The sequence below is a fragment of the Papio anubis genome, chromosome 7 (genome assembly GCF_008728515.1).
Source record: "Papio anubis isolate 15944 chromosome 7, Panubis1.0, whole genome shotgun sequence".
NCBI lineage: Eukaryota > Metazoa > Chordata > Mammalia > Primates > Cercopithecidae > Papio > Papio anubis.
In genome coordinates this window covers 53,371,533-53,390,908 of record NC_044982.1, presented here as the reverse complement: position 1 = coordinate 53,390,908, position 19,376 = coordinate 53,371,533, and the positions used below count along the sequence as shown (strand labels likewise).

The 19,376-nt window shown below is 39.4% G+C and overlaps 1 protein-coding gene across 7 annotated transcripts in view; it reads right to left on the bottom strand.

The window, feature by feature from the left end:
* The window catches only part of DDHD1 (DDHD domain containing 1), a 120,563-nt gene that overhangs the window by 61,462 nt on the left and 39,725 nt on the right, over positions 1 to 19,376 (bottom strand). For 4 of the 7 annotated variants that reach the window (XM_009211550.3, XM_009211551.3, XM_009211552.3 and 1 more), the window contains exons 2-3: positions 4,236 to 4,409; positions 3,584 to 3,604 (exon numbers count right to left, since the gene is read on the bottom strand). In XM_009211550.3, coding sequence (XP_009209814.1) covers positions 3,584 to 3,604; positions 4,236 to 4,409 — 195 coding nt within the window. The remainder of the gene's footprint in view (positions 1 to 3,583; positions 3,605 to 4,235; positions 4,410 to 19,376) is intronic. The other 3 variants (XM_017961181.3, XM_003901805.4, XM_003901806.4) reach the window with 1 other exon arrangement.

Genomic DNA, 19,376 nt, shown 5'->3' with positions numbered 1-19,376 from the left:
TTTTGGGCAGAGTGATGTGCTGCACTTACCCATTCAGTTCAACCCTTTTTATTTTTTTGAGATGGAGTCTCGCTCTATCGCCCAGGCTGGAGAGCAGTGGCGCTATCTTGACTCACTGCCAGCTCCGCCTCCTGGCAGTTCAACCTTTTTACTGATTACTATGCAAGTTTGGATAGGTAAGATGTAAAATGAGTGAAACACTAATCTAGCAGATTTAAGTATTAATGTTTACCAAATTACTTGTTGAAGTCTTGATTTCTATTTTTATGTTTCATCCCAAGTGAAACAATAGGCTTTCATTTGTTAAACTAGTAGATAAACATTTTCTAGCCCAGGAGGTAGGGTAAGAAGAAAATCAATTTTCATTTTAACTCTCACAGAGAACTAAGTTTGGATTAAAGTATCGAAATCACAAAGTCATTATCTTTTTGTGGGGTATCTTTATTTGTATGCTACAAAGAACTACATAGTGTGCCAAATTTTCATGTCTTGTTAATTCAATGCGCATTTTGAGACTAGTAAGGGAAGTTAATATAGAGGAAAATATTAAATACAGTTGGCTTCCCTGATCTGCAGATTCAACCAACCACAGACCAAAAATATTTGGGGACAAAAATAAAAAAAAATAAAAAATATTATCAATCAAAAACCAATACAGTATACAACTATTTACATGGCATCACACAGTATTAGGTGTCATAAATAATCTAGAGATTATTTGAAATACACAAGAGAGGACTGGGCACAGTGACTCACACCTGTAATCCTGGCACTTTGGGGGCCTGAGGCAGGAGGAATACTTGAGCCCAGGAGTTCAAGACCAGCCTGGGCAACATAGTGAGACCCTGTCTCTACAAAAAATTAAAAAAAAAAAAAATTAGCCTGGTGTGGTAGTGTGCATCTTCTTGGGAGGCTCAGGTGGGAGTGTCCCGGAGCCTGGGAGTTAGAAGCTGCAGTGAGCTGTGATTATGCCACTGCACTTCAGCGACAGAGCAAGACCCTGTCTCCAAAAAATAAAATAAAATAAAAATAAAATATACAAGAGGATGCTCATAGGTCATATGCAAATACCACTTCATTTTATTAAAGGGACTTGGATGTCCTCAGATTTTGTTATCTGGTGGTGGGGGCGGGGGGGGGGGGCGGTACGCCTAAAACCAATCCCCTACAAATACCAAGGGACGACTGTACATCTAATCTGTTTGTGGCAAGAACAACCCTAACCAAACAGCCAAGGTTGGAAGAAAAAGGAATTATTATTTATTTTAATGTCCCTGTCAGCAAGAACTATTAGTTTCTTTGATATTCCCTAGAGCATTTAATAAATATCCCTGAATATAGTATTTTTAAATGTTTTAAATTATTAAGTGAGGTATTTCCAGAAAGCCTTATGTGAATAATTCCACTGCATTGTGATTATCTACTCACTTTATTCCAAGTATCTTTTCAGAATATGTAATATTGACTGTCTAATACTATGACTTCTTGTAGTTACTCTTTTGTAACTGTTTTCATCTGTTGACTTTGTTTACTCTAATAGGCTTAAAACTCCTTGAGGGTAGAAACCTTGTCAATTTCTCTCACAAAAGTGCCTACCACATTACTACACATGGGATCATTCAAAATCTGACAATATGAATAGTCAAGGCTTTATACATGAGAAAATTTAGGTGGAAAGGGTATTTTCCTCCCTCAAACTAATGAAGTATAAAATTTCAGAAGCTTAGAGGTAACAGTACATTCAAAAGATTATAATATTTTTTAGTCTTTGTAGTTATAAGTTTGAATTATTTTCCCAACAATGGTGGGTTTTTGGATAGCAAATGTTCTTTCCTTAAGACTTGTTATTAATTTCAAATGTACTACGCAATTTCCCATAATTTTCAAAGTCAAATGTCACAAGATATAAATATGTTTAATACTGAATAAAAATAAAGTGACTAAAAATTATGACAAAGATATGTTCAAAGATATGTTCAGTTGTATCTTTGCTAATAACAGAACATGCTGAATCTTATATGCTACAGTACACTATAAAAAATTTTTTCTTCTAATGAACCTCAAAGAATCATTTTGGAAAGATTACAATGCAAAAATGTTCTACTAAGTTAATAATTTTCCATCACTAATTAAAATTCTAGTACTCCATGTATATCCATAAAGATAACAAAAAAATTACAATATCCGAGAGACTGCTACCCTAGAACTGACATATACACTCACACATACACATATGCAAAGACATTCTAAAAATGTACTCACACAAATAAACCATCTTCTTACACCAGTCTTATTTAAATTCAAACACTTTCAGAAAAACTGAAGTATCTTGCTACATTTAACATTTAGGCAGGAAGCAGAAGTAAAAAGGACATATTAAATTTGAATTTTTACTGTAGTAAAAAACAAGATTAGAAACAGGTAGAATCTAGAGATGAAACAGAGCTGATGATTAATCTCCACAGGATGACTTAGCAAATGGAAAAAAAAAAAGTTCTGAATACAGAATGAGAAAGGGGAACCATCTACTTGTATTTTTCATACCATCCTCTTTTTCCTCCAAGCTCCTGGATTTTTTTCATGCATTAATAATAAGAAATTCAGGTGACTAAACTGGGTTTGTGATGGTGAAATTGACATTTTTGTGGCAGAAGACTTAGGAGAACGAATAGACAGAAAAAAAAATCTGGAAGTCAGACTTCTCCAATGGCAGTAAGATTATTTTATGATAAAAGGTTTGCCGTTCAAATACTATGAAGCAGACTTTTGAAATTATTCTGATCAATAGTGATGAGAAGTTATAAAATATTTCAGTCACTACCATAAGATCACAAACACACAAAACTTTCTATTTTTGCTATGAGGAGATCAAAGTATTACATGGCAATCTGTAGAAACAGCTCCTATACTGGGCTGCTCCTTATTTATTGATATGTAAGAACCTTTACATTTTACAGTGAAATGACAACATATTTGATTCTATAGATTAGGAAAATAATATATTTAGAATTTCCAGAGTACGGTATCTGGCACATAACAGACAACTATTATTATATAAATTTGTTAGCTTTAATTGCCAATTTATTCAGAAGTCACAAGTTTTCCTCAGTCATGTAGACTTTTAACCAACTAGATGTAAATGATATTTTACTTTGATATAAGCTAAACTACACAGATTCTTGTGACAAATATATACATATGTTCAGAGAGGTAAGAGAGAGCAAAGAGTGGAAGAGAGAAAAAACATGGAATGTTACTAACAATAAGAAAAAAAAAATCCCCTGCCAACTTAAAGCTTACTGTTGACATTAATTATGTTATATAAACAATTACTTCCAACCACATAATTCGTCTTTTTCAAGCTTCATTCTGTAAATTACCTGATCAATATTAAGTTTTTCTGCCTTAGAGATGTTTTAGGAGGGGACAGGAAAAAAATAAATTCATATTTTAATTCACTGGATTCAGCAGAGCTTGTCAAGAAACCTCCCAAATAAAGGCTAGCATGGATGAAGAAACGCTTTTAGAAGAAAAACTTCAGAGAAAACTACAAATTCTAATCTACCTGTACAGTTATACTCACCAGAATAGCTGATCCCACTGCCTGCAGTAAATGGAACAATAGAAGTATTTTTAACTTTACCACATATTTTGAAGTTTACTCAAGATTTAGACACATAATGAAAACGTGGCAATCTTGGCTATTATATAGTATTTTTAACTGTTACAAAAATATTCAAGTGCTGAATAAAGAAATGTAAGGAGTAGATTGTTCCAAATTAAAACTTGATACGGTTTTCAATAGGGGATAGCTGAGAGATACACAAAGATAATTAAAGATTTTTTTTGAACTTCAGGAAAAGAACACTGAAATATTAATGAAACTTGTCTTTTGATATAATGACAAGGAATTTTTTGGTTAAGTTCAACTTCCTTTGTTAACTAAAAAATTACTAAAAAAGATTAAATAGGGAGTACATTGTAACAATTTGTACATTTATAGTAAACTGTGTTAATATCATGACATTGACCATACATATTAAAATAAAAATTGAGATAGTTCAGATATTTATAGCAGTTAATTTTTAAATTCTAGAATAATCAAATGTTTAAAAAAATCAAATTTTCTAATTCTAAACCTCCTGAATTATTATGTCAAATTCACAAACTACTCTAAACTTTATCAACAACTTACTTGGTTTGTAGAATATATTAAATGTATCAATTGATCTTACCATCTTTGCCATCTATGGATTTTGACACTTCAATATCAAAATTTTCCTGCATCTGCTGGCCTCTAAAACAATTGAGATGTTCTTGCTCAATTAAATTACTTTCTTCCTCTTCTAGAGGCTGCCAAGTGCCATCAATAAACCACTGTCCACGCATTACTGGTATTTTATCAGCCTCTGAAAAAGAAAAATCACAGAATTATACATTTTAAGATTCAATTTCCCCAAAAGAGACATAGTATCTACAATCTTATATTTTGCTACTGCTGTCACAAAAACAGATTTTCATGACGCAATACAATCATATAAAGTTTTATTTGTATTTATTTATTTTGAGATATTTATCTTGCTCTATGCTGCCCAGGATAGAGTGCAGTGGTGTGACCACAGCTCACTGCAGCCTTGATCTTCCAGGCTAATTTTTATATTATTCTGGTAGAGATGTGGTTTTGCTATGTTGCCCAGGCCAGTCTCAAACTCCTGGGCTCAAGAGATGCGCCCACCTTGGCCTCCCAAAGTGCTAGGATTACAGGTATGAGCTGCTGCGCCTGGCCCATTTAAAGTTTTAAAATCCAGATTTTGAGCCAGAGTGTATCATATTCTATAGCATATACTTTTACTTATATTAAATATTACACCTAAAAATCACTTTAGCACTAGAAAAATAGATGAGCAGCTATGTATATAATTGAGACTCTGAGTAACCAAAATTAGCAGCCTAAGGCGTTAAAACGAGTTTCATGCAAGGCTCTGATGATAGTTCCAATGTCTTAGAAAATATTAATATAAAATCCAGAATAGTGTTTAGAAATAGTGTGTGTGGTAGTAGTGTGTGGCACTTTTTAGAGCTGCCTTGGAGACTAGAGGCTTCTAGTAAGTATACAAGATAAATGAAACTATTATATTAGCAAATATTTAATCTACTTTAGGGAAAAAAAAATTTTTCTTGGCTAACTTTTGATTAAACACTGTCCCTAGAAACCTAAGACTTCTAGTTGTTATTTAAAATAAACCACAACTGTCAGCTAAGCTATCTTGAATTCTTTAACACGATTTTTTTTAATATAGCAAAAATAAAATAAAAATAACAAAACCCTAAAAGTAAAAAGCAAAATGAAACAAATGAATCTAATCATGTAGAATGCTGGTAGTTTAATCACACAAAGAGAAATTATTTCAAGTGAATTTAAAACTCTGTCATTTGTACATACATCTTTGGAAATAAAATATGGAGAAAAAGAACAGCAAACATCTTAAACCTTTTGCAATAACCATATTGTCAGTAATACTATTTGTATTACTAATTTGAAACTGTAGGTTAAGATGAATGTATTAATTTTATTAATATCATTAGGAACCTAGATTTTAAGCATAAAACAAAAGAGATACAAGTATAAAAATCAAATAAAAAAGCTTGTAATCATAAATTTTAACGAAAAATTTCAGTATGGACTAATGATGTATTTTCTCTTTGAAAAAAAGGTCCTAGTAAAGGCCTAGAATTGAAGACAAACCCAGTATAAGTGAACACTCCTAATACAAAGATTGTGAACTATAAATATCATTTCCCATTAAAAGAAACCAAGAGTCCTTGAAAAAAATGGCTAAACTTCAGGTTTGAGACAAGAAATACACTAGATGATCTTGAAACATCTCGTCATACCAGATTTGTACTGCGATGTATTTAAAATTTTCTATTATGTGTTTCTATTGCTACTTGCATTCTCCTATATTCTGCTACAGTGATTCTGGTATATTTAGGTGTTTGCTGTGTCATTTGGTACCTAGATACCAAAAAATATTATAACTTCATTGTGAATTATGGTTTTAACCACTATGAACATACTGTTATACTGAATAGTTTTTGCCTGGATTCTACTTTATCAAAATGGAAACTCCTGATTTCTTATTTTTTCCATTTGCCTGTAATATCTTTACATATTCCTTTATTTTTGATGGCTGGAATCACTGTTTTATACGTCCCTTATGTAAGGCATAGAATTGGGTTTTGCTTTATAAAGCCATTTGAAATCTTTTTATTTTAATAGATGAGTTAAGCCCATTTATGTTTACTAATATGATTGACATATTTGAACTCAACTCTATATAGTTACCATGTTTATTATTCACACTTATTCTTTTTTTTCTTTATGTTGTATTTCTGCTATTTTTGCTTTTTTTGTACTTTCTTTTGGTAGTTAGGAAAATTCTAATTTTTTGTTCCAGTGGTTCTCTCTCTCTCTCTCTCTCTCTCTCTCTCTCTCTGTGGTGGTGGTGGCGTGTGTGTGTGTGTGTATGTATGTGTTTTAGAGTAACCCAAATCTCCTTTTTGCTTACTTTACCTTTTATTATCTGGTCAATCCATTTAAATGGTATTGTATGACTCTCATTTATTACCCATATTGTAGAGAATGACCTTAATTCTATCTCTCTTTCTCTGTTCACCCATTTATTTTTAGTTTTATTCTTTTTACTTTGTCAGAACATATAAAAATTATACCTATGTCCCCGGCACTGTTTTAAGTCTTGGGTCTACATTTAAATATAGTATATTATCACCACATATTTCCTAAATTCTTGTGTGTTCAAACTGTTTATTTGATACTCTAAAGACAGGTTGGCTAGCTTGTGCTTTATTTCTTCGAGTTTTTAAAAATGGTGCTCCACCGTAGCCTTCCTTTGAATATTGTTCTAGGCCAGGCGCAGCGACTCATGCCTGTAATCCCAGAACTTTGAGAGGCTGAAGCAGGTGGATCACTTGAGGCCAGGAGTTTGAGACCAGCCTGGCCAACATAGCAAAACCCCATCTCTACTAAAAATATAAAAATTAGCTGGGCATGGTGGTGCATGCCTATAATCCCAGCTACAGGAGGCTGAGGCATGAGAATCACTTGAACCGGGGAGGTGGAGGTTGCAGTGAGCCAAGATCATGCCACTGCACTCCAGCCTGGGTGACAGAGGGAGACAGGAAAAAAAAAAAGAATGTTGTTCTTAAGGAATCTGATGTCAGCCTTTTAATAATATAATCCTTTTTCCCCTCTCAAGAGGTCCAGGAAAAAAGTCTTTAAAATCTAATAGTTTTACTAGGCTATGACTCAGCTGTTCTGTATTAATCTGTCCATGATGGGGCCTTTTAATACGTAAAATTTCAAATTTCCTATTATTTCTGAAAAGTGTTCTTGAGTTAGGGTTTAATTAGTTCTGTTCTAGTGATTTGCTTTTCTTCTTCAGGGACTCCAATTTTAAGTATGTTAGGTCTTCTTTTGTCTGTATTGAATTTAAACTACTTTTTACATTCTCTTGGTTGTTTTCCTTCCTTTTATCAATGGCTCTTATTAGATTTTTATTTGAATCTATTCTCCTATTGGCACCTTGTAATTAATATATAGTAGTCCCCCCTTGTCCGTGGGGGATACATTCCAAGACCCCCACTGGATGCCTGAAACCTTAAATAGTACTGAACTCTATATATAATGTTTTTGTAATATACATGTATTTATGATAAAGCTTACTTTATAAATTAGGCACAATAAGAGATTAACAACAACTAATAATAAAACCCAACAATTACAACCATATGCTAGCATCACTACTCTTGCACTTTGGAGCCATTATTAAATAAAATAAAGGCTACTTGAACACAAGCACTTCAAAACCACCACAGTTGATATGATAACCAAGACAGCTACTAAATGACTAATGGACTAGTGGCATAAACAGTTGCATATCCTAGACAAAGGAAAAACTCCCATCCTGGGCAGGATGGAGCAAGATGCCTGGAGACTTCATCACACCAATCAGAAAAGCATCCAATTTAAAACTTGTAACTGTGGCTGGATACAGTGGCTCATGCCTGTGATCCCAGTACTTTGGGAGGCTGAGGCAGGAGGATCACCTGAGGTCAGGAGTTTGAGACCAGACTGGCCAACATGGTGAAACCTCGTCTTTACTAAAAATACAAAAATCAGCCAGGCGTGGTGGTGCACACCTATAGTCCCAGCTACTTGGGAGGCTGACGCAGGAGAATTGCTTGAACCCAGGAGGCGGAGGTTGCAGTGAGCTGAGATCATGCTGAGAGACAGGACTACCTGGATTTCCTAGGCCGACTAAGAATCCCTAAGCCTAGCTGGAAAGGTGACTGCATCCACCTTTAAACGGGGCTTGCAACTTAGCTCACACCTGACCAATCAGGTAGTAAAGAGAACTCACCAAAAAGCTAATTAGGCAAAAACAGGAGGTAAAGAAAGAGCCAATCATCTATTGCCTGAGAGCACAGTGGGACGGACAATGATCGGGATATAAACCCAGGCGTTTGAGCCAGCAACAGCTACCCTCTTTGGGTCCCCTCCCTTTGTATGGGAGCTCTGTTTTCACTCTATTAAACCTTGCAACTGCCCTCTCTTCTGGTCCTTAATTAAGGCTCAAGCTGAGCTTCTGCTTGCTGTCCACCACTGCTGTTTGCTGCCATCGCAGGCCCGCCGCTGACTTCCATTCCTCCGGATCCGGCAAAGTGCCCGCTGTGCTCCTGATCCAGCGAGGCGCCCACTGCCGCTACCAATTGGGCTAAAGGCTTGCGTTGTTCCTGTACAGCTAAGTGCCTGGGTTCATCCTAACCGAGCTGAACACTAGTCACTGGTTTCCAAGGTTCTCTTCTGTGACCCATGGCTTCTAATAGAGCTCTAACACTCACCACATGGCCCAAGATTCCATTCCTTGGAATCTGTGAGGCCTAGAACCCCAGGTCAGGGAACATGAGGCTTGCCACCATCTTGGAAGCAGCCCACGACCATCTTGGGAGCTCTGGGAGAAAGGATCCCCGATATTTGGCGACCAGGAAGGGACCTCCAAAACGGTAATATTGGACCACTTTCGCTTGCTATTCTGTCCTATTCTTCCTTAGAATTGGAGAAAATACCGGACACCTGTTGGCCATTAAAAACGATTAGTGTGGCTGCCGGACTTAAGACTCAGGTGTGAGGCTATCTTTGGAAAGGCTTTCTAGCAACCCCTAGCCCTTCTGGGTTGGGAGCATTGGTCTGCCTAGAATCAGCTTCCGCTTTCAATTTTCCTGGGGAAGCCCAGGGCCGACTAGAGGCAGAAAGCTGTTGTCCCGAACTCCTGGCATTAGCTGGTTGAGATCATGGCTAGTCTCTATTCAATAGTCACCCGTGCGTGCACCCCTACCTTTCCTTCTGACCCATACCCTGGGTCCCGACCACGACTTTCTTGAAAGTGTAGCCCTAAAATTCTCCTTACCTCTGAATCTACTTTCTCTGATCCCTGCCTCCTAGGTACTAATGGTTCAGACTTTCAATTCCTCTAGCAAGTTGTATCTCCAAAAGGATCTAAGGAAGCTCTACGCTGTGTCCTTAGGCATCTAGGCTATAAACCCAGGGATTCTTATCCCTGGTGTCCCTCCGGATTTAGGTATACAGCTCTCGACATGGGCAGTTATGTGGGACCCGTTCCCTACCACCCTTGCCAGGGCCCCAAGTTTGTAATGGCTAAGAGGAGGGGAGAGAGAGGGATAGAGGAGAAAGAGAGAGAGAGACACGAAGGAGAAAGAGAGAGAGACACGGAGGAGAAAGAGAGAGACACGGAAGAGAGAGAGATGGAGGAGAAAGAGAGAGAGAGACAGAGGGGAGAGAGAGAGATGGAGGAGACAGAGACGGAGGAGGAAGAGAGAGAGAGACAGAGGAAAGAGAGAGAGATGGAGGAGAGAGAGAGAGAGACGGAGGAGAAAGAGACAGAGGAGAGAGAGAGAGATGGGGAGACAAAGAGAGAAAGAGAAAGAAATAGTAAATAAAACCAGTGTGCTCTATTCCTTTAAAAGCCAGGGTAAATTTAAAACTATAATTGATAATTGAAGGTCTTCTCCGTGACCCTGTAACACTCCAATACTACCTTGTTGTCAGTGTAAACAAGGGCGTAGCCTGAAAACACTGAGACCACTGATAACCTGTAGTTTTCCTATCAAAAATCCTTAACGTAGTAACCCGCGGATGCATTCAATCTGTAGCGGCAACTGCTTTGCTAACAGAAGAAAGTAGAAAAGTAACTTAGAGGAAACCTCACTGTGAGCTTCCTAGTTCAGAATTATTCTAAGTCAAAAAATCAAAAAGGTAGCTTACTAACTCAAAAATCTTAAAGTATGGGGCTATTCTGTTTAAAAAAAGGTAATTTAACACTAACCACTGATAATTCCCTGAACCCAGTAGATTTCCTAACAGGGGATTTAAATCTTAATTACCATACAAAGGTCTGACCAGACCTAGGAGGAACTCCCTTCAGGACAGGATGGTAGATGGTTCCTCCCACGTGATTGAGGGAAAAACCAAAATGGGTATTCAGTAATTGATAGGGAGACTCTTGTGGAAGCAGAGTTAGAAAAATTGCCAAATAATTGGTCTGCTTAAAGGCGCGAGTTGTTTGCACTCAGCCAAGCCTTAAAGTACTTACAGAATCAAAAAAGATATCTCAATCCTGACTCAAAAGGTTACCTACATTCTCTCTGAAACGAATTTGCATAAGAACTGTTGTTTATGGGAATGCATCTTGATGGGGTGGCTGGGTTTTACGAAATACTCCAGAACCCAGCCCAGCTCTAGGACTCACCCCTGAGCACAAAGGCAATGTTGGGCACACTGGTAAAGAACCACTAGAATCCAACAGCCTGGACCCCTTTCTTTGTGGTCAAGAAATGAGGAAAAGGAGTATAGGGCTACTACATTGGTGAGCATAACTAATCCGATAAGCAGAGGTCCATGGGTGGTTACGCACCCTGGAAAGGAATAAACATTAGGACCATAGAGGATGATCTAGGACTAATGCTCATCGGAAAATGACTAGGGGTGCTGGCATCTCTATGCTCTTTTTTCAGATGGGAAACGTTCCCCCCAAGGCAAAAACGCCCCTAAGATGTATTCTGGAGAACTGGGACCAATTTGACCATCAGATGCTAAGAAAGAAATGAATTATATTCTTCTGCAGTACCGCCTGGCCATGATATCCTCTTCAAGAGGGAGAAACCTGGCCTCCTGAGGGAAATATAAACTATAACACCATCTTACAGCTAGATCTCTTTTGTAGAAAAGAAGGCAAGTGGAGTGAAGTGCCATATGTACTAACCTTCTTTTCATTAAGAGATAACTCGCAATTATGTAAAAAGTGTGATTTATGCCCTACAGGAAGCCCTCAGAGTCTACCTCCCTACCCTGGTGTCCCCCTGACTCCTTCCCCAACTAATAAAGACCCCCCCCTTCAACCCAAACAGTCCAAAAGGAGATAGACAAAGGGGTAAACGATGAACCAAAGAATGTCAATATTCCCCGATTATGCCCTCTCCAAGCAGTAGGAGGAGGAGAATTTGGCCCAAGCAGAGTGCATGTAGGGCCTTTCTCTCTCTCAGACTTAAAGGAAATTAAAATAGACCTAGGTAAATACTCAGATAACCCTGATGGCTATATTGATGTTTTACAAGGGTTAGGACAATCCTTTGATCTGACATGGAGAGATATAATGTTACTGCTAAATCAGACACTAACCCCAAATAAAAAAAGTGCCACCATAAGTGCAGCCCGAGAGTTTGGCGATCTCTGTTATCTCAGTCAGGTCAATGATAGGATGACAACAGAGGAAAGAGAACAATTCCACACAGGCCAGCAGGCAGTTCCCAGTGTAGACCCTCACTGGGACACAGAATCAGAACATGGAGATTGGTGCCGCACACATTTGCTAACTTGCATGCTAGAAGGACTAAGGAAAACTAGCAAGAAGCCTATGAATTATTCAATGATGTCCACTATAACACAGGGAAGGGAAGAAAATCCTACCACCTTTCTGGAGAGACTAAGGGAGGCATTGAGGAGGCATACCTCTCTGTCACCTGACTCTATTGAAGGCCAACTAATCTTAAAGGATAAGTTTATCACTCAGTCAGCTGTAGACATTAGAAAAAAACTTCAGAAGTCTGCCTGAGGCCCAGAGCAAAACTTAGAAACCCTACTGAACTTGGCAACCTCGGTTTTTTATAATAGAGATCAGGAGGAGCAGGCAGAATGGGACAAACAGGATAAAAAAAGGCCACCACTTTAGTCACGGCCCTCAGGCAAGCGGACTTTGGAGGCTCTGGAAAAGGGAAAGGCTGGGCACATCAAATGCCTAATGGGGCTTGCTTCCAGTGCGGTCTACAAGGACACTTTAAAAAAGATTGTCCAGATAGAAATAAGCCGCCCCCTCATCCATGCCCCTTATGTCAAGGGAATCACTGGAAGGCCCACTGCCCCAGGGGATGAGGGTCCTCTGAGTCAGAAGCCACTAACCAGATGATCCAGCAGCAGGACTGAGGCTGCCCGGGGCAAGCACCAGCCCATGCCATCACCCTCACAGAGCCCTGGGTATGCTTGACCATTGAGGGCCAGGAGGTTAACTGTCTCCTGAACACTGGCGCGGCCTTCTCAGTCTCACTCTCCTGTCCCGGACAACTGTCCTCCAGATCTGTCACTATTTGAGGAGTCCTAGGACAGCCAGTCACTAGATACTTCTCCCAGCCACTAAGTTGTGACTGGGGAACTTTACTCTTTTCACATGCTTTTCCAATTATGCCTGAAAGCCCTACTCCCTTGTTAGGGAAAGACATTCTAGTAAAAGCAGGGGCCATTATACACCTGAACATAGGAGAAGGAACACCTGTTTGTTGTCCCCTGCTGGAAGAAGGAATTAATCCTGAAGTCTGGGCAACAGAAGGGACAAAATGGATGAGCAAAAAAATGCCCATCCTGTTCAAATTAAACTAAAGGATCTTGCCTCATTTCCCTACCAAGGGCAGTACCCCCTTAGACCCAAGGCCCAACAAGGACTCAAAAAAATTGTTAAGGACCTAAAAGCCCAAGGCCTAGTAAAACCATGCAATAGCCCCTGCAATACTCCAATTTTAGGAGTACAGAAACCCAATGGACAGTGGAGGTTAGTGAAAGATCTCAGGATTATCAATGAGGCCACTGTCCCTCTATACCCAGCTGTATCTAACCCTTATACTCTGCTTTCCCAAATACCAGAGGAAGCAGAGTGGTTTACAGTCCTGGACCTTAAGGATGCCTTTTGCTGCATCCCTATATATCCTGACTCTCAATTCTTGTTTGCTTTTGAAGATCCTTTGCACCCAACGTCTCAACTCACCTGGGCTGTTTTCCCCCAAGGGTTCAGGCATAGTCCCCATCTATCTGGCCAGGCACTAGCCCAAGACTTGAGCCAGTTCTCATACCTGGACACTCTTGTCCTTTGGTACGTGGATGATTTACTTTTAGTTGCCCGCTCTGAAACCTTGTGCCATCAAGCCACCCAAGCGCTCTTAAATTTCCTCACTACCTGTGGCTACAAGGTTTCCACATCAAAGCTGTAAAACTACAAACGGTTCTTCAAATGGAGCCCCAGATATAGTCCATGACTAAGATCTACCACAGTCCCCTGGACCGGCCTGCTAGCCCATGCTCCGATGTTAATGAAATCTCAACTACACAACCCCTACTACACCCCAATTGAGCAGGAAGCAGAGCAGTCACCTGCCAACCTCCCCAACAGCACTTGGGTTTTCCTGTTGAGAGGGGAGACAGAGAGACAGGACTAGCTGGATTTCCTAGGCTGACTAAGAATCCCTAAGCCTAGCTGGGAAGGTGACCGCATCCACCTTTAAACACCGGGCTTGCAACTTAGCTTACATCCGACCAATCAGGTAGTAAAGAGAGTTCACTAAAAAGCTAATTAGGCAAAAACAGGAGGTAAAGAAACAGCCAATCATCTATTGCCTGAGAGCACAGTGGGAGGGACAATGATCAGAATATAAATCTAGGCATCTGAGCCAGCAACGGCTACCCTCTTTAGGTCCCCTCCCTTTGTATGGGAGCTCTGTTTTCACTATTAAATCTTGCAACTGCCCTCTCTTCTGGTCCGTGTTTGTTAAGACTCGAGCTGAGCTTCCGCTTGCCATCCACCACTGTTGTTTGCTGCTGTCGCAGACCCGCCGCTGACTTCCATCCCTCAGGATCCGGCAGGGTGCCCGCTGTGCTCCTGATCAAACGAGGCACCCATTGCAGCTCCCAATTGGGCTAAAGGTTTGCCATTGTTCCTGCATGGCTAAGTGCCTGGGTTCGTCCTAATCAAGCTGAACACTAGTCACTGGTTTCCAAGGTTCTCGTCTGTGACCCACGGCTTCTAATAGAGCTCTAACACTCACCACATGGCCCAAGATTCCATTCCTTGGAATCTGTGAGGCTAAGAACCCCAGGTCAGAGAACACGAGGCTTGCCACCATCTTGGAAGTGGCCCACCGCCATCTTGGGAGCTCTGGGAGCAAGGACCCCCGGTAACAGTGCCATTGCACTCCAGCCTGGGTGACAGGGAAAGACTCTGTCTCAAAAAAACCAAAACCAAAAACAAGTTGTAATTGCGTATTTCTGGAATTTTCCATTTAATATTTTTGGACTCTGGTTGACTGGCTAACTGAAACTGCAAAAAGCAAAACCACAGCTCTAAAGCTGGATTACTGTAGTCTTCTGAGATGGCTTTGCCTTTGTCTTCAATTTCTTTCCTGTGTTCAATAAAATTTTGTTGCACTTCTTCCTTTTTCACTTCTTTTTTTCTCATGTCAGAGTTTAGATTTCTGCTTCTAAGTTTGTGGTTTTTGTAGTATGTTCACGGATTTGAGAATATTTTATTTGGTTGAAGCACTGAGATCCCCTTTCCCTTTGTATTTGCTTTTTCGGGGAGAAGTTTTATCAACTGAAACACTTTCATTCAAATTTCTATATTTCTCTTTGTCTAGCATTTGATTCATTTCTATTCTTCAGCATTTTGTGAATAGGGTTCTTGGGCTCTTAGTTTAAGAGCATTCACTTTTGCAGATTAGTAAAGAGGAGCGCCTATAATGGACGGTGCTATGGTGGAGTTGTTGGGTGGGGGATGTGTTGCCGTGCCTTGTTTCTCTTTCATTTCTCTAGAAGCCTCAATTTTATCCCCACTTCCTTCTTTCCTCTTGCTGCCATGCCTCCATGAGGTATTATCTTTTCTCTGTCTCTTCTTGTAGGAGCAATGCTACTCTGAAGCTGCCTACTTGTGGTCCCGCTCACTTTCATACAGCTTAATGTAGCTAGTTCTGTAAATTACCAAGTCCTAGACCTGTCTTTGTATTTGGCAAAGTTGGGGACTTTTTCTGAGGGTGATTTTGTCTGCGCTTTATTTTAACCTCTGGTCTCTTCCTCTCTTTTCTCAGTCTCTCAAGCCTTTCCTTACCCAACTCTTTCCACTCACAGATTTGTAGCAGCAACAGGAACCATTGAATGTATAAAGGTAATTAAAAATTCATGGTATCATCTGTCTTTCAGTAGTGCTGAAAGTGTGAGTTATGTATGGTTTGTGTGTATGCATGTGTGTGTGGAGTCCTTTTGTTCTTACAGCTTTTGGGGAGGATATGTGGAGATATTTAGATTTGGACAGTTGCCATTATCTTCCAGACCCAGAAGTTTATCTCATTTAACAGTAATCTTAAAAGGCTATTAATCTCCCAGCCTTACAAATGAATAAGCTAAGTCTTAGTGAAACTAAATAATTTGCTTAAAGGCACATAGCTACTAGTAATGTGAGAACCAAGATTCCAACCAAAGTTTGAGTTCAAAGTTCATTCAAGCTCTTTCTACTACATAATACAAACCTATACTCTCAAATAGAAAAAGCACATTTTTAGCTCTCATTTAGCTCTTGCCTCCCAAGCAATAGAGGTTCTTTAGTGGTGTTCAACCACAAATAGTCATGAAACCCTTAGCTTCCTGGAAAACAAATTGAATAAAACAGAATACACACCTGTTTCTCCACCTGTATTCTCTATCACAGTGAATGGAAAGCTGACAGTATTTAGGTGGCTACCCAAGGCAGAAAACTGGGAGTCACCCAACATGCTACCTCCTCAAGTACTTCTTACAACTGTGCACTAAGTGCTGTTTATTCCATCTCCTAAATCACTTTCAAATTCATCCCTTGCTTATCAGGCCTACAGTCATTATCTGAGTTCACACTAATCATTTCTTGTATTATTTCAGAAGCCTCTTATGTAAACTGAGTATCCCTAGTTTCAACTCTACAACACTCTCACCACCATTACCCAATGCCTACTCACAAGCAAGTGTATATGTAAGTACATGCACATACATTCAGATTCCCTTCATTTACTGTCTCCCCCTTAAAACCCAGAATGTGTTGTGCTGGTTCTTACTTCTGTAATTTGCATATGCTGTTCCTTCTATCTGGGATGCTCTTGCTTATTTTCTACATTTAGCTAGCTTTTATATTTACTTCTTCAGGAAAGTCTTTCATCACATTCTATGATTTCACTGAAATAATTCTGTACACATCTGTCAGTATTTTTCTTAACTGTATTCTATTTAGTCTTCCTCCCTTCTGTGGGATTCTTAGATACAGGTGTTATGTCTTCATACATCTTGAGAACTCAAAAGATAATAGTAACTATCATAGCCAGGCATGGTGGCTCAAACCTGTAATCCCAGCACTTAAGGAGACTGAGGTGGGCAGATCATCTGACGTCAGGAGTTCGAGACTAACCTGGCCAACATGGTGAAACCCTGTCTCTACTAAAAATACAAAAATTAGCTGGGTCTGGTGGCACACGCCTATAATCCCAGCTACTCGGGAGGCTGAGGCAGAAGAATCTCTTAAACCCAGGAGGGAGAGGCTGCAGTGAGCCAAGATGGCACCACTGCACCTGCACTCCAGCCTAGGTGACAGAGCGAGAGTCCATCTCAAAAAAAGAGAAAATAACTAAGTAATTATCCTAATTACAATTATTAGGAAGAATGGTCTTTATTGGAATCAAAAGAAGAACACGGGTTCTTCTTGACTGAAAAATAGTTCTAAGGTCCATTTTCTACTTTGTAAATGCTTGAGTGGATCTCATGTGTGAGTAGGAATACATTTGCAATAAAGATATTTATGTGGCTGGGCACAGTGGCTCACGCCTGTAATCCCAGCACTTTGGGAGGCTGAGGCAGGCGGATCACCTGAGGTCGGGAGTTTGAGACCAGCCTGACCAACACAGAGAAGCCCCATCTGTACTAAAAAATACAAAATTAGCTCTGGGCATGGTGGTGCATGCCTGTAATCCCAGCTACTTGGGAGGCTGAGGCAGAAGAATCGTTAGAAGCTGCGGTGAGCCTCCAACGAAGCTGCGGTGAGCCGAGATCACACCATTGCACTTCAGCCTGGGCAACAAAAGAGACAAACTCCATCTCAAAAAAAAAAAAAAGATATTTATGTATAAAAAGCTACACTTACACCAAGAGGGAGTTTCTATGTATAAGATTCCTAAAGGTCTGTTTCTGAGAACTGTTTATATCCATATTAAACTTTGCAACATACATGTGTACAGAGAAAGTCTTAAGGACCACTTTCCTCATGTGGCCACGCTGCTACAGCTTACTCACTTAGGTCCAAGCCATGCCTATGGTTCAAATCTGACCACACCTGACTTAAAGAGGAAAGAAGTCACAGAGCATGGGAAATTAGGAATGGCGGAGTATTGGTATTCTAGGGAAGAAGAAAGCAAGGATTAGAAATAAGTAGAAAACGTAAGAAAAGGGGAAGGAGATATATGAAAGACAAAGAAGATAGAAAAGAAAGAGGTAGAAAAGTAAGGAAAATGCAGACATTCATTCTTAACGTTTATTGTAAACATACTATCTGGGAACTATGAATGTATTTCTCACAGAATTAATGCTATAAATTGTGTCTAAATTCCAGATCAGCCCCACTTGAACTATTAAATATCTAATGTATTAATGCACTGTTGCCATGAAACCATCCTTTATGTTTTCTTATAGAAAAACATATTCTAAGTTATAATTTAGACCATCAAGCATTTATTTCTCCACTGGGGCAAAGACTAGATCCCATAAATATTTGCATTTATTTTTTTAACAGTAGCTAGGACTGGGTAAGTATTGGTGATAATGACTCTTCCTTCTTCCCTGTAGTTAACGTGCTTACAGCAGAGGCATCAGGCTTTTTCTGAATTAGAAAGACAAAAGGCAGCTTGGGACTTGTGTACTGCAGACTTTGAGTTTTCCTGTACAGGTCATACAAAAGCTGTTATGCACTACTAAGAGGAGGCTAGGTATCTTGGTGTTTTGGTAATTATCTTTAAAGTTGATTACCCCTCCAAAAAATACATTAGACGCAGCAAATCAAGAATTTTTCACTTAATGCTTGATATGTAATATACACTGAATTAAAATCCATTTTACAGAACTACAGAGTTGTACAGAAATACAAAGTTTCAGCTATTCAGGTACAATTTCTTTGCTTGACAACCTCATTAAAATTAGTCTGGTTACTGCAATGTAATATTGTGGATAATTAACATATCCCAAAGCTAATTGTCCAATTCAAAGCACAGAACACTTCCTAAAGTATTTAACACTTCCCTTAGTAAACAGAATAGGGTAAATATAATTTTATATTTTCAAGCCACTACCTTAATTTATTATGAAAGGGAGCTTTGTTGTGGAAGCTATATATACTGCTTATATTGAAAGGATTTTGACCACAGAATAGATGTGTGAAACATTGTCTGTGTCTCTACTGTCAACTTTGTCTACTGCTAATCTGTATCAATCTTAGATGAATATAAGAAGTTACACAGGGCCAGGTGTGGTGGCTGACTACTGTAATCCCAGCACTCTGAGAGGCCGAGGTGGGCAGATCATGAGGTCAAGAAATCGAGACCATCCTGGCCAACATGGTGAAACCCCATGTCTCTGCTAAAAATACAAAACTTAACTGGGCATGGTGGCACACTCCTGTAGTCCCAGCTACTTGGGAGGCTGAGGCAGGAGAATCACTTCAACCTGGGAGGTGGAGGTTGCAGTGAGCTGAGATGTTGCCACTGCACTCTAGCCTGGCAACAGAGCGAGACTCCATCTCAAAAAAAAAAAAAAAAAAAAGTTATACAGTTTAATGTGACATGAATTGAGCTATGTAAAATTAATTCCTATATCAAAGCCTTTTCAAACAGATATTTTCTCAAATTACCATAAACAAACCCACTTTCTACAGTGACTAAGTTTTTTTGCATGCTCTCCA